Source organism: Pterocles gutturalis, unplaced genomic scaffold, assembly GCF_000699245.1.
Source record: "Pterocles gutturalis isolate BGI_N339 unplaced genomic scaffold, ASM69924v1 scaffold48238, whole genome shotgun sequence".
Classification (NCBI taxonomy): domain Eukaryota; kingdom Metazoa; phylum Chordata; class Aves; order Pterocliformes; family Pteroclidae; genus Pterocles; species Pterocles gutturalis.
Genome location: NW_010127430.1, coordinates 1 through 12492, shown reverse-complemented (window position 1 = coordinate 12492; position 12492 = coordinate 1). Strand labels below are relative to the sequence as shown.

The 12492-nt window shown below is 45.0% G+C and overlaps 1 protein-coding gene across 1 annotated transcript in view; it reads right to left on the bottom strand.

The window, feature by feature from the left end:
- Window positions 1-6523, bottom strand: part of LOC104465994 (protein Wnt-5b-like) — a gene marked incomplete at its 5' end in the record, with an annotated part of 8939 nt that extends 2416 nt beyond the window's left edge. Inside the window, 1 exon segment of the mRNA XM_010079269.1 lies at window positions 6231-6523. Within this exon segment, the coding sequence (XP_010077571.1) occupies window positions 6231-6523 (293 nt within the window).
- Between the last annotated feature and the right edge of the window lie 5969 nt (window positions 6524-12492).

Genomic DNA, 12492 nt, shown 5'->3' with positions numbered 1-12492 from the left:
TGCTGTACTATAACCAGACAGAGCTACAGCTGAATTTCCCGAGCCCCAGACACTTACTATATCCTCACTGCATTGCCAGCCTGCTTGTTATAAGCTTGTGTTAGCACTTTTTGGTTATGGTTCTGTCAAATCCCAGGCCACTCGTGCCTCCCTTGCCCTTGCATGTGTTTTTATAAAGTATTATGATTCTTCCTAATCCTGGGCTTTGTTCCTTTAGAAAAACACTGCAACTTGATCCCTCTCAGTTAATGTCATGGGACTAAGTTCATTCCGGCTTGGCTTTAAGCAACTGATGCTCAAAACATCTGGCCCATGCGGGTAGTAGCTGTGCTGGGGAATGTGAATGCTACCAGTTATCACAGGTGAGCATGGCGCCACTCAGCCCCCCGCAGCTCCCACTATCAATGTCCCGTGGAAGTAACCATAGCTTCAGCTGCTACATGGCTCTCCTACTCTCCCCCTTTGCTGCCCAGATGGGGAGAAAGCAGAGGAAATTGGAGAATTCCTCTCTGACCGGAATTGGGTCAAGGTAAAGAATAACAGACCCCACAAGCAGTTCTGAGGGCAGGGTCTGATCGATGGCCATGCCACTTCAACAGGTTGAAAATCCCTCTAATGGAAAGGCTTAAAGGCCGTTCCCATAAGCCCAAGTTCTCTTCCAATTCTTTTCTTGCAAGAATGGGAACAGGAAGAGAATTAATGGAGAATTCCTATGTGGTCAATTAGCCAGACCCCCTTCCAGGCTCTTCTGGCACTGGCTCGAGTGTGTGATGACTGAGGCCTGCCATATGCCGACTGGGTAAACACTGCAGAAGGACTGACTGCCACAGTCCGCCAGACAGAGCAACAGATAAGGAACAGGGGGAGGAAATCAGAGAGGGTAATGGAGACCAATTGGAAGAAAAAGACAGATGGAAGGAAAGGACATACTGAGATAACAACTAAAGACAAACAAACAAGGGCAATAAAGTCAGGAGCCACCACCAGAAGGACTCTGACGTAAAGTGAAGGGGTGATGGGGTCAGCACTGGCTGAAAGATGAAAGACCCCTCCCGTCCCTCAGCTCCTTCTGAGAACCACAGAGAGCAGAGAGGCAATCTTCTCCCCTGCCACCATAGCTCCTATGGGTTCAAGGAGAACTTTCTCACCCAGAGGAAACTGAGTGAGGGGACATGCCAGAAGTCTGCCTAGAAATCATAAGACATCAATTGAAACATTGGCTGGGAAAGTGGGGCAAGGCTGTACGTGGGAAGGCACTTGGTAGCCACTTAGCAATGCTCACAGCCATGTCTCCTGCACTCCTTTCTTTCAGCACCAACTTTTGGGAGTACGGAGTTAAACATGCACCTTCCTACTTCCAAAACCAGAATCTCAGAACTGAAAACTTAACATTTAGGAATGCAGGACTAGATGGGACCTCCTCAGTTATTAAGTATGATCTCTTGCTATTGTAGGCACCACTTCAAATAATATTTTCCTTAAATGTATAGAGTGCCCTTTTAAAAGCAATTAGGTTTTCAGCCACCATTATTCTGATCACTATTCCAATGATAAAGTATCTTTTTCTAATTTACAGCCTAAATGTATTCACTTTATGCCCATTTGCCACTGTGCCAAATTGGCCTTTTGCTTAAAAAGTACTTTTCCTTCCCTATTATTTCTCCCAGTAACACAGACATCAGTCATATCCTCTCTCAACTTTCACTTTGCTAGGCTAAACATGGCAAGCTATTCTAGCCTGCTTTCTCAAGAAAAGATTCCTATCCCTTGGGTCAGCCATAACAAGCCTTTTCTAAGTCTGAGGTAATTTTGCTTGGGAATATGAGAACATACAATATTTTGGGGCCTCACGAGAGCTTAATATAATGGCATTAGTATTCCCCCACATCTTATGAAAAGACTTTCCCCAGTACATTTTAGGATATTTACTACCTTCTGAGACACATTACATCTGAAGTCATCTGCAGCTGACTGCTGTGCCCAATTCTTTTCTACCCATTTCCTAATGACTGAAAATGTTTTTCATACAAGACCTCAAATGATAGTCTTAATGTTGTTTTATTGGATGTCATTTGCTGCTGAACAAAGTGTGAATTCTCCTCTGTATTCATTACACCTGCCACCTTTGCATCATCAGCAAATTTCATCAGCCCATTCCTAATTCTTGTACCAAGGCTGAGAAACAAAAATAGTAAGCGTTGGTCTTGAGGCAAGTCCTTGAAGAACTCTGCTAATTAAGCTCTGGCAAGATCAAAATACATCCTTTCAAACAACTTATTGACATCTTCCCTTGAACCTTGTCTTGTCTTGTCTGCCTCATAGCTGCTGCATTTCTCCTTATCTTTCCCAATTTAACCAAGTGTTTTCCATGTGGAAAATGCATTAAATATCTTAGAGAAGTTCAGATCAATGAGACCTATCAGATCTTTTTTGCCTTTTGGGAAGTCAGTGATGTTCTAAATGATTGTGTGAGCAAACTTTGAGAAACCCTTGTCAAATAATTTCCCATTTTGCTTCTTCCTCTGAGATACCCTTCCCCCCAAGTCCTCCTGTAAACGCTGCCAAGGTCACACTGCCCATGCTGCCAGGTGCCAGCTCTTTCAGAGTGCCAGGAAAGAGCGTGGGCGCTCCCTGTGACTTTACGCTACTGGAGTTTTGCTTCCACCTTGGTGGTGATAATTTCCATCTCCAGCCTTTCCCCTTTGCTCCCATGATAATATATTTCTAAAAGCCAAGAGGAAAGGCTACCCTATACTGTCCAAATACCATCCTGACCAGACAACCCTGGAAACCCGTAAGCAATGCCATCTCAGAGCTACCCCAGGTCTCATCTCCAGATCCTTTCATATTCACCTCCTTTCCTGATCCCAGCATCTCCATTCCTCACTACCCCCAAATCCTCATGTACTCAGTCCACCCCAAAGCCCCAGCCTCGTTTACGTCAGAGCCCTCTGTTCTTCCAGCCCTTTGCTGCCACTTGACTCCCATCTGAATCATTCAACCCAACCCCAAACTCCCCTCCATGAGCAGCCCCCTGGACCATACCACCCATCCCAGGTCTACTGGCCCCAAACTTCAGTACTTGCTGCTCAGCTCCTCTTCCTCTACCTGTCTGAGCATGACAGCTGCCTTCTCATGCCTTCCTCACTCCCACAGGGTGCCAGCACCATCGACCACTGCCTACTGTGGTAGATCTTGCCTGCCGCTAGGACACCCTGCCTGGCTTCACCCAAAAAGCACAGTCCCAGTGCAAAATCTACACTATGAGCACTTGCTCCCTTAAGGCAGAAGTTTTGAGGACAAAAAAAGAAATCTCCATTGTACAGCAGACATACAGTACCCCTCCCCACAAGCAACATCCCCTATTCTGACCTGAAGCCCCAAGTAAAGCACTCATTTACTGTGGGGACAAAAAACTACCCTGTCTGTAGACTCAGCCCCATCCCCATTGACTAGCAGCCTCCTTTCTTCCAATCTCCTCCAATTTACAAAGTTTAAAAAACTTTCATTGTTTATTTTACTACCCTTTGCAAGGTCTGACTCAGCGTGATTTTTTACTGTTCTCACCTCATCTTTACACTTCTTGACCCCTAAGACAGAGCTTTTCGTTATTTATTTGCTATCAGTTCTTTTTTTCCATTCTTAGTAGGCTCTTGGTCTATTCCTAACAGTTTCTCTGTGGTAGTTATTCATTCAGTGAGGTCTGGATATTCTTCCTACAAGCTTTTTCCTCTTGCTTGGCATGCAGAATTGTAATGGCTTTAGCATCTTTGACTTGAAAAAGTTCCAGACCTCCTCCACATCGAGTTCCTCGGCTGGTTTACGAACTGGCTCCCTTAGTTTATCAGAGTTTGTTCTTTGAAATCCACAAGCTTAATTACACACTGGTTTATTCTTCCATTTAATTTAATTGAAAATTACTTGTGTTAATTCAATCTAAGGTTATTTTCTATGGCCATCTGTTCTACAGAGTCTAAAAAACCAAGCCTGAAACAACACTGTCTTGTGCTGGGCCCTTTGGAAAGATTTTGTCCAGGTCCTGGGTTAACTGAAGACACAGAAATTGCCTTGAGAGTTTGTCTATGGTGCCCAAAGAAGCACAGGCACTGTGGCATTCCAAGCACAATTTAAACAACTTTCTGCACCGTAGTAAAGGCAGACATACCTGTTTTCAGCTCTGTCCTTAAAGCAGGACAAAGCTTTCTTCCATCTAAAATCATATTATCATCTGAAATCACAGCTCACTTGGATTCTTGCCCATGTAATAAAAAAAACAAGACAGGGTAGTGTGTTGCCCATGCTGTGGAGCAAGTATCTCCTGACTTGATCTTCTAATACAGATGTTACTACAGTTGAACTAGTGCCTCAAACTATTGGCCATGTTCTGTCTCTGGATCCCTCAAGGCAATAGGACTGGCTGTTAAAAAGTCTCACTCCCTATTTTAGGCAAGGCATCTATTTTTAGTTACCCAAGTTCACAACTCCAGACATACAATTTTTTCAAAGTAAGTACTGCAGAGAAGAATGTTGCTTTTAGGCTACTACTCCATGGAGGAATGCCCCCCCATTTCTAAGCAAATGCAGACCCTCTGCCCTCCTAAGCCAAAAAAACACCTAAGCCTAACCCTAAACCAAAAGCTACTGAGTTCTACAGCTTTCAAGTCCATGGTTTTCCACCTGTTGCAAATTTACCCCAATTCAATTTTGCAAAAGAAGCATGGAGTATTCACAATGTTTCAACCTGACACACTGATTTCACTAAACTAAAAAAAAAAACAACAACAAAAAAAACAACACACAGAGCAAATCTTCTATGGTGCAAAACGAAGCCAAAATTACATGCAGAAAAGGCAGACAAACATGGGAGAAGGAAAGATAATTCAGTAACAATTAGAAGTTAGAAAGGACAGAAAATTGATAAGGAAATGAAGGATATTAGTTAAGATTGTGCAAGAGAGCAAAGCTAAGTACACTTAATAGAATTTTTTAATATGCATTAGAACTAAAATTAACCTGAGAAAAGCTCACTACTAGAGAAGAATGATAAAAATTTTAAACACCCTGTGAAAAAGGCACAAATGTTCAAGTAAGTATTCCTGTTCTACATTTGGAAAGAGGCAGGATTACACAGTTGTACCACATATGAATGATGCTACACCTTCCAGGCTATTAATCACAGCCAGAGGAATTGTGTAAAAAGCAAATGTGCATACACTGAGCACAAACAAAGGGGGAAACTTCACCTATGTTTACAGCATCAGTGAGACCAATACCAGAACCTTGCATGTCATTTTGGTATCCAGTTTGTTAAAGTATATTGGAAAACTGGAAAGGGTACACTAAAGCCATGTGAAAATGATTTGATGGCTGATGAGAACACCTGAAAGTGATAATGTCTTCAGTGCTCAATCTGGTTTGTCAAGAAAAAGTTGTGAATAAATTAAAGCAGATAAATAAGTCTATGCAGAGGAAATTCTGATTACTAAGGGGCTTTTCAATCTAGCTGTAAAAGTCAGAAAAAGAACTGATTGGAAGCTGACGCCAGATAAATTCAAATTATAATGAGGCACAGTGTTGAAACAAGATGATTAATGATGGTAGCATACTACAAAGGGAAGCAATGGATTCTCCATCCCTAGGGGTCTCCATATCAAAACTGTGTATCTCCTCAGAAAATGTCTGTCACCTAGATGCAAACTATTTATTTTGCCCAATACTGAGGTAACTGACCAAGGCATAGATTTCAGACATAGCCAGGGGGTAGCCTAATTCGATGTTTGCTTCTGGCCTTACATTCCCAAACTCTGAACGACAGCAGTAGAAGACAACTCCACATGCCAACCCATTCTCCTCTTCAACACCAACATGTCACTTTGACAGCTCTGGGAAGCCAGTTTCTGAGATGTAAACCTTGAAAGTGGACCATGACAGCACCTAGTTTATTTAGAAAGGACTTACATGTCTGCACACATGTGCCCACACAGCATCTCAACAGACCCAAAAACTCACTGGCTTTAGCTGGCAATGGAAGCCTGCCATTAAAACTGGAACATAATATTGTCAATATTGCCTGTAATATTCATAAAAATGCAGAAAATATGATCATACACTGTTTCACGGAAGTTACTGGCACATCATTGCGCTATCCCTCATCAAACCTCTAAGTAATTTGGTATCTAGCTATCTCAATCTGCCTCTGAGGAAGAGGAAAAGGTCAGCATTCGTCTTACCCTGCGACCAGCCTCATTGTTCTGCAAGTTCATCAGCATGCGAGCCTGCTCCTCTGAACCTCTCACGTAGTTCTTCTCCCTTTCCTTGGCATCCACAAACTCCTTGGCAAAACGGTATCCATACTCCACGTTATCCCCGCAGCCACCCCACAGCCAGTCTCGGGGCAAGTCCTTCGGTCGGGCCGTCCGGCTGCAGCCACAGCTGGAGAGCTCTCCTTCACGGCAAGCCCGGCTGATCGCATTCACCACCCCGGCAGCACTGACAGCATAGGTGAAAGCAGTCTCTCGGCTACCTGTGAGAGAGAGGCAAGAAGCAAATTAATGAGAGACAGATCTCATTTAACAAATGCAACATGGAGCAAGGGAACAGGATCCATTCAGTAGGACCATGGTATACTCTGAGAAGGTGCACATAATTAACTGGAACCAAGGAATGGTGGTTAAGTATGAGGGCATCACCCTGGTCTGGTAGAGGGGGAGCTGTCCTTTGCATCCTGTTTTTGTTTTCATCTCACAATAACACCTCCAGTCAATCAACTGACCACACCTGGTGGTTTCTGTGTAACCAGGACCAACCCCAAATCTGATTTGCTGATACACACCAGGGAAGGGGCTGAGACTTCTGCTATTGCCTGGATGAATGTTCTTGGGAAGAGGACGTTCTTCATGAATTTGTACGTGCTGCTCCTCAAGCATTATTGTTTTTATTACACCTATGTTTGTCCATTTAAGAGCCCTGAAAACTCCAGGCCTTGCCCAAAAGAAATAGCAACATCATAGGTAGGGACTGCTCAGCCTCCTTCCCCTCAGATCAGCCCTTCAGTATCCTCTCATTTTAACCCAGAGGAAACTCCTAAGCAGCAGCAAATACAGCTGCTGCCTCAGCCACTGAATTTGCCAATAATCACTGAGAACAACTAACAAGGTTGGGTCTGTGCAAAAGGAGCATTCTGGTTAAGCCAGATATCACTCTGGAATGGTTTTCATTTAATTGGCACAAGCACTCTTTAGGGGCTCCTCAGTTCATCAGCCTTATTTTGGTTTACATAAGATCAGCTGAGAATTGTTTTGAGACAAACTGAAGGAAATCCATTTTTACACTAAAGCATCAGGGCAGAGGGTCTCCCAATGCCTACAAAACTGCAGTGCTGGAACAAGTAAAACTTTCCCACATAGACAATAATAAATGAAAAGACTTTCCATTAGCTGGTTTACTAGAGACTGCCCTGCTTGGAGTGTATGCTCTATACAGCTTAGAGTCTGAGCCAAGCAGCTGGACTGGGTCTCCAGCTATGTATTCCTGGCAGCTGTTCAGCCCAATTTGACCGGGGCACCAACGCAGCCAGAACACCGCATGAGGCCAAGTGTGCCGCACCAGTGAGTGCTGTGGGTCTGAAGAGGGGGAGCAGAGAGGGATGAGGAGGAGGAGGCAGCAATCCACACCTGCTTTCTCACCACACAGTGTAATAAATAGCTAAACACCTTCAGAGTCATTGCCTGCATCACTAAACTTTCAGGTGACAAAGAGAACAACTGCCAAAGCTTCATTGGAGTAGGCAATCTGATTGTGAAGAGCTACTTACACCAAACCCCAGTAAGAGGCGACCCTCTAATGCTCTCAGGCAAATTTGAATGACTTCAGGGGGCAGATCCTCCAAGAACAGTTTGTCACCAGCCCAGGAGGCTCCCAGTGCCAGCTTCCTCAGCAGGACTGAGCAGATGCTTTTGGTATGCTCTTGTTCCAATTTACATGTGCTGACAATCTGTAATTAATAGCAGCTTATCACCAGCTTAGTGGTAATGACCCAAGACAAAGGCAAGGCTGTGAATGGCATCCACCTTGCAGAACAACTTGTGATTTTTTTTTTTCCCCTCTAAATGAGGGCGGTACATTAAGGGCTTCTGCTCTGGAGTACAGCACAAAGCTGATGAAATGCTATAGGACACATAATATAGAAGGGAAAGCCTTACTAGCAGGTCATAAGGAGAGGACTCTGCGTCCCAAACCTCCCCGGTCCTAGGGGGAAAGAGGAGTGACTTCTAGGTAAGGTAATTCAGCTGAGACTGGTCCACAAGGGAATTATGGTCATTTTTTCAGCAACCAAAATCAAGCTTTTACTCATCTAGTTTGTTTTGCTTGTTATGGGAATTTTAAGGTAACGGTCCCTACCAGTCTGCACCTGTATGGTGAGAGACCTGCGGACACACCAGTCGTCCTGTTAAGTAGAGCACTCCCTGCATCTAGCGAGATTAAAACATGTGCAAGGAAAGGACCTCTGGGCATTACAGCCTGTGCAAGAGAGCCTGCATGGCTCCAGGTGCTTAGCATCCTTACAGCTTGATTGAGATCCCTGAAAGCACAGACTGGATTTACACTTTTATTGTCCATGTTTTAACCACCTCCACATCTCAGGTGTACCAGCACAACAACTCAACGTGCAGTCCCTGGATCTGCATGAAAAGGTTAGGCTGCTGAGGATGGTGGTGGGAGAGGCTGAAACAAGTTGCAGTGGAGTTTTTTCCACCCTTGCTGCCCACAAAGCAGAACAAACACCAGTGCTCGCTAGATGTAGGTTTGGAAGACTTCAGCTTGGTTTGGGAGGCAGGACTGGACACATGCATGAAACCCTGTGCTAATACAAACCAAATTTGCAGCTGGCAATTGTGGGCTTACACATCCGAGTTTTCTCTGCTCTCCTGCCATGCCTTCCAGCCTTGGAAAAGTATTTGGGTTTTTGCTCATCATCTCAAAGTTCACTCCAGTTCCACACCTCGGTGCCGTCATCTCAAAGGACAGGGATGTTATTTCACAAATTTGTGCAAACCTGAACAGAGCTTACAGAGATAGTGAGGCAGGAACCTGCCCTTCTGCCCCCTCCCCTGCCTCTGCTGAGCTGGGCTGCCATGTCCTGGGCAGGCCGGGGACGATGCCCAGGGCTGTGGTCCCTGGGAGGCTCTGCTCGCAGGCATGGAGCTCCGCGGAGCTCTGCTGCCCTCCGGTGCCCGCCAGCCAGCCGCCACCAGCAGCGGGACCAGGAGCCCGGGGCCACAGCAGCTTTCATGGGGCATGGGCAAGGAAACCAGGGTGGGCTGGCTGTACCCAGGCAAGGTGTCAGTCCCCTTCGAGAAGGAGATGGGAGAAGAACTGACACCGGGGGAAGACTGATGCAAAGATGATAAAAATGTGTCGCTCTAACTTGTTTGATGAAAAAGTTTTAGTTTCGACTGATTTTTATTTTTTTACAAGCATTTCCTCTAAAGTTTGTCAATCTCAAAGAATAACAAGGAAAAATATTTCTCTTTGTTCTCATCTTTTATGACTGCTTTTTTTTTTTTTCTTTTTCCCATTTGAAAAGGCAGAAGAGATAAGATCTTTGGCTCCAGAAATGACTGGACTAACCTGGAAACCCCAGCCTTGTGTTTAGGATTGAGCTGAAGGAGATACATTCTCTCTTCCCTTGAGGAAATTCTAACACAACCTTTTTGGGTGCTCTGTCCTCTCCCTCACAAATGTAGCAGTAAGGAATGTGTCTGTATATAATGTATAGAGATATATATACACACACACGTGCAGTCTAAAATCTGTACTGACAAGAAGCAAGCCACTTCAGAAGGGTAATTTTTGTACATCACAAGATACATTACTGAATAAACCACACTTAAAATGTAAGAGCAATTTTCACAACAACACAAGCACTAGGAAAAAACAATGCTAAAAAGCAGCCTACTTCAGTGCTATGGATGTCTTTACAAAAGCTCTGTATCATTGGACTGCTTCACCTCTATGAAATGCACAAAATGAAGGTGTAATGATTAAACACAGACCGACCGGGTCTCCTGTTTCCAAGCTGAGCCAAGTCCTGCGAGGGGGAAAGGAAACGAATCTTCCAGGTTTCTGAGTGAATGCTCTCACGAGGATCTCCCAGGCTTTGGACTTGGCCAGGGCAGGTTCTCTTTCCCCCTCACAATCCAGAGCAGCTCAAGAAATCATATAATACATGCCATGCCTGCATCGGTGGCTGGGCAGCCGAGGGTTGCTGGCACACTGTACACCTTCTGGGTCCTTCTTATCTTCCCCCCCCCCACAACACTCTGGCATGCCTCTGCACTCTTGCAGATATTCTGGTCTCCAGACCCTTCTCGTGCCATTGGCACAGAGTACAGAAAAAGGGCTGTGGTCCAGAATTGGGGCTCTGAGGTTGAAAACAGGAGACAGGCACACAGTATGAACCCAGAGAAGAATGACTTTACAGTTGACACAACCTGAGAGACTGAAAGGCTTTTGTTTTCTTCCCCAGCGTGGAAAACAGATTTGCTGAAATGATGAGCAATACCTCATTACAAAGTAGGAAAAAGTAAAAGCGGAAGGTGGAACTAAGAGAAAAGAGAAGAGGCAGCATCCCCCTCCATGGGAGCTCATCACTGAGGTAGGCAACAGCAATGAATCATCACAGACCCTGTAATACCCCAGGCCACCTTTGGTGACATTTCTCTTACTTCTGTGCTGTCTTGTGCTGGAGTATAAACATCTGAACATGCACTAGCTGACCAGAGAATCTAAAGGAGATGGGTTCAAAACTCTTTGTTAGGACAGGTTTTTAAACAGCGAGCAACCACAGGCAGTCACCTCACAGACACTACTGTCAGCAGATGCCTACTAGAGATACAACAAGTACTCCTAACAAACAAATGCATACACACACAAATCAAACAACAGCAGTGGGACTACCGGACATACCCATCACATACCCACACCACCTCTTTCCTCATCAAAACCCAAATCTATTCCCCATTTAAACTAAAAGCCTCAAATTAATTTTCGAGAGGAGGAATCTTCCTTCTTCCACTATCCACTCAGGTTCCTTCTTCCCATACACTCTGTGATCCTTCCTGACTGCTTTTCATCCTTCACCTCTGGTATTTGCTTTCTCTTAGTTCACCCTTACTTCTTTTCTCCAGGTGTGGACTCACCCACTGGACTAACCCAGGGCTGAAGGAAGGTACTGAAGAAGAGGAAGAGGTTGCTCCAGAAGAGGAAATTCCTATTTTCTTGTGTCCTTGTGGAGTCACTAGGATCTCTTTGGGGATCTTAATTTTACCCCATTCTTTGGGATAAGTTAACATGTGAGGGAGTGACACCAGAAGGGAGAAATGGAAGTGTATTTTCTGTCCTTTCCCTTTGGTGGCTTAAGTTTCAGTTTTCATGCCCCAAAGCACAAGTTTTAACAATCTGGGATTGCACATAGCCTCATCTGGCCACCACCCTTGCTATCAGACAGCAAGAGATCAAGGATGCGCAGATGCCTTGGATGTGTGTCAGGAGCTGAAAGCATGTGTCAGGAAACGGCACTTCCCAGGGGAGTACTCCAAAGAAGCGGGGATTTGTCGGGGTATGAGCTGGGCAGAAAGGGAGGAATTAGAATGGTTCTGGTGGGATGAATTACAGATTGAATAACACATGCAAAAAAGTCCCTGAAATTCTCCAGGATGACACGTAAGAAATTCAGGGTCAAATGGAAGGGATCATGGGACTTGGTTACCCTGGTGCCCTATTGCCTTGATGCCCCAGAGGTATTAAAGATGCATCTCTTGGTGTCCTGCTGCCTATGCATTTTTTCTGTGAGTGAAGTCAAAAAGGTGCAAGCAAACCCGGGGGCAGCTGAGGGTGCAGGAGCTGGAGGTCTTTTTCCATCCCTTGCTAAGTGTTTTCCCTGACCTCACAACCAAAAAACAGTGCTGGTTCTGGTTTCTTCAGTGTAAATGATCATCTTTGTGGGTGGGAAACAAAACCTGGGGTTGGAGAGAGCATGCATATGTGTTTTGTGTTCGTGTGTGTAAGTGGCTGTTTTAACACCTTTTCTTTATTGTCCTGGCTGTCGGACACATCAAACTGAGCCCGGATTTCTCAGTTTCTTGCCATCAGATGATTGCATTTCAAAAGGAGCTGGGACAATGTAGCTGGGTCACACCTCAATTCAAGTGCAGCAATGGCCTGTCAATGTGCCTCTTACAGCCACCAGGGCAGGAATTATAAAAATCTCTTAGGTTTACACAGAAAGTGGCAGAACAGGGAAGGGGGAGACCCCATGCCAGGCAAGTCCATATTTCCTACATCTCAGAGGCGCATTCCCTATCCAAGGGCACTCCAGATGCTGGGAATGATAACGCGGGTCCATTGTTCCTGGCTCCAGCTTCCTCCCTCCCTACCTTTAAACAAGTGCATAAAACAAAAGCACCCCCCTCTTCCTGACCTTCTCATGCC